The sequence below is a fragment of the Melospiza melodia genome, unplaced genomic scaffold, assembly GCF_035770615.1.
Source record: "Melospiza melodia melodia isolate bMelMel2 unplaced genomic scaffold, bMelMel2.pri scaffold_62, whole genome shotgun sequence".
In the NCBI taxonomy this organism is placed as follows: domain Eukaryota; kingdom Metazoa; phylum Chordata; class Aves; order Passeriformes; family Passerellidae; genus Melospiza; species Melospiza melodia.
Window position 1 is genome coordinate 2,231,440 of NW_026948801.1, and position 3,031 is coordinate 2,234,470.

The following is a 3,031-nucleotide window of genomic DNA, read 5'->3' on the forward strand; positions in this document are numbered from 1 at the left end:
GGCCTTGTGGAACTAATTGGACCATGGTGACACTATGCAGCCCCGTAGAACCAGGGGTCCATTGTTGTGCTCTGGGGCCAAATGGAACCAGAGAGTGCACTGTGACACTGGGGGTCTTCTTGGAACCACAGAGACCATTGTGACACTGCAGGGCCTCGTGTAACCAAGGGGTTTCACCATTTTGACACTGCAAAACCAAGGAGACCATTGGGAGACTCCGGGGCCGAGAGGAGCCAAGGGGCCATTGTGACACTGTGGGGCCTCATGGAACCAAGGGGACATTGTGACACTGCAGGATCCTGTGTAGCCAAGGGGCCACTGTGACACGATGGGGACTCAAGGGATCTGGAAGAACACTGTGACCTGTGTGCCCTTGTGGAAACAAGGAGTCCATTGCGACACTGAGGGGACTTCTGGGGCCACAGGGACCATGGTGACAGTGTGGGACCTCATGTGACCATGGGGCCATTGTGACACCCTGGGGCCCCATGGAACCAAGGGGCCACTGTGACACTGTGGCACCAACAAGAACATTGTGACACTGTGAAGCCCCATGGAACCAAGGAGTCCATTGTCAAATATTGGGGCCCTATGGAACCAAGGAGACCATTGTTGCTCTGCATGGCCTCATGGAACAAAGGAGACCAGTGTGACAATGCAGGGCCTGGTGTAACAAGGAGGCCATTGTGACAATGAGAGGCCCCATGGAACCAAGGACATCTTTGCAGATGACACCAAGCTGGGTGTGAGTGTTAATTCTGTGGGAGCATGGGAGAGCTCTGCACAGTGACCTGGACAGGTGGATCCAGAGGACGAATCAAACAAGGTGAGGTTTAACAAGTCCAAGTGCCAGGTCCTGCACTTTGGCTACAACAACCCCTGCAGCACTACAGGCTGGGGACAGAGTGGCTGGAGAGCAGCCAGGCAGAAAGGGACCTGAAGGGACTGATGGACAGCAGGCTGGACATGAGGCAGTAGGGTGCCCAGGTGGCCAAGAAGGCCAATGGCTCCTGGCCTGGCTCAGGGATGGTGTGGCCAGCTGGAGCAGAGCTGCTGTGCCAACACTGATCTGCCCCCAGCTCTGCACAGAGACATTGCTGCTGCAGCTCCAGAGAAGGGAACACAAGGGCATCTCTGGAAAAACCTTTGCTGGGAGATCCTTTATTTCATTTAAAGCCACCAAGAGTGCAGCCCCTCATTGACACAGTCTTTGGCCACAGGGAAGATGGAGAGAAACAAAATGAGAAATGGCAAAAACAATGACATTTCTTTGGGGACAATATGAAAAACTAATACAAAGGAAATAAGAACAAACCACAACCAAAGCAACAAGAAGTATGAAAGATGTCTTATAGTAGAAGTGATTGGCAGAAATTGACTACCAGTTTAATGTTCCTGAAAGCATCCAGTGATCAGTCTCCACACTGCAGCCTTGAGCTCCTGGTTCTTCAGGCTGTAGATGAGTGGGTTCAGGGCTGGAGTAACCACCGAGTACAGAACTGACAGGGCCAGATCCAGGGATGGGGAGGACATGGACGGGGGCTTCAGATGTGCAAATGCTGCAGTGCTGATGAACAGGGAGAGCACGGCCAGATGAGGGAGGCAGGTGGAAAAGGCTTTGTGCCGTCCCTGCTCAGAGGGCATCCTCAGCACAGCCCTGAAGATCTGCACATAGGAGAAAACAATGAACACAAAACAGCCAAAGGCTAAACAAGTACTAACTGCAATGAGGCCAAATTCCCTGATATAAGTTTTGGAGCAGGAGATCTTGAGGATCTGTGGGATTTCACAGAAGAACTGGCCCAGGGTGTTGCCATGGCACAGGGGAAGGGAAAATGTATTGGCTGTGTGCATCAGTGAATAGAGAAAGACACTGGCCCAGGTGGCTGCTGCCATGTGGGCACAAGCTCTGCTGCCCAGGAGAGTCCCATAGTGCAGGGGTTTGCAGATGGACACGTAGCGGTCATAGCACATGATGGTCAGGAGGAAAAGCTCTGATGAAATGAAGAACAGAAAGAAAAAGACCTGTGCAGCACATCCTGTGTAGGAGATGTTCCTGGTGTCCCAAAGGGAATTGTGCATGGCTTTGGGGACAGTGGTGCAGATGGAGCCCAGGTCGCTGAGGGCCAGGTTGAGCAGGAAGAAGAACATGGACGTGTGCAGGTGGTGGCTGCAGGCTACAGCGCTGATGATGAGGCCGTTGCCCAGGAGGGCAGCCAGGGAGATGCCCAGCAAGAGGCAGAAGTGCAGGAGCTGCAGCTGCCGCGTGTCTGCCAATGCCAGCAGGAGGAAGTGCCTGATGGAGCTGCTGTTGGACATTTGCTGGGGCTGCAGATGGGGACCTGTTCACAGAGAAAGGACAGTGAAAAGTCAGGAGAGGCTGCTTGGAGCCAAATCTGGTCCATTCCCTGTAGACAGTCCCTACAGCTGGGACTCACTCACCCCCCTTCCTGCTCTGGGGAGAACCTTTGGCTGCAATCAGAGAACAGTCACACTCCCGGGTCACCCTGGGATAAACCAGACCCTGCCCAGAGCAGAGGGATCCCTGAGTGTCTCACCCTCTCTAAAGGTCTCTTGGCAAGGTCTCAGCACCCCCTTGTGCCAAGGACACTCCCAGTTCCCTTGGCAAACCCAACAGCATTTCCTCAGCTCTGGCAGCTCTGCCCTTCCCCGCAGGACATTTAGGGAACTCCCAGAGGCTCTGGCACAGATTTGCACCCAGGAGAGAAGCTCAGAGCTTGGAAGGGCACAGCAAGGAGATCCCTGGCTGTGCCCATGATGGGATCTCAGGGAGGGGGCTCAGCTCATTCCCCTTTCCCGTGGACTGCTTTGCCCACAGCCCCACAGGTGCCCGGGAAGCTTGGACACCCCATTCCCATGGACAGCCCTGCCTGGCAGGAATGCCAAGGGCAGTGCCTGACTCAGCTGCTGCAAATGCCAGAGCCTCCCTGAGAGCAGCAGATAGCAGTGACAATATCAGGGCAGTGCAGAACCAAGAGAAGATGTTGTGGTGCTCTGCCATAGAGGGCAG

The 3,031-nt window shown here is 54.5% G+C and overlaps 1 protein-coding gene across 1 annotated transcript; it reads right to left on the bottom strand.

Moving 5' to 3' along the window:
* Nucleotides 1-1,230: 1,230 nt before the first annotated feature.
* LOC134413967 (olfactory receptor 14J1-like) lies at nucleotides 1,231-2,056 on the bottom strand. Its single transcript, XM_063147981.1, has one exon. It carries the CDS (start codon nucleotides 1,972-1,974, stop codon nucleotides 1,387-1,389), a length of 588 nt encoding a protein of 195 aa, XP_063004051.1. The 5' UTR covers nucleotides 1,975-2,056; the 3' UTR covers nucleotides 1,231-1,386.
* Nucleotides 2,057-3,031: the final 975 nt, after the last annotated feature.

Excerpts from the sequence above, each read along its gene's own strand:
- LOC134413967 (XM_063147981.1), bottom strand. The coding sequence starts at position 1,974 with ATGTGCTATGACCGCTACGTGTCCATCTGCAAACCCCTGCACTATGGG.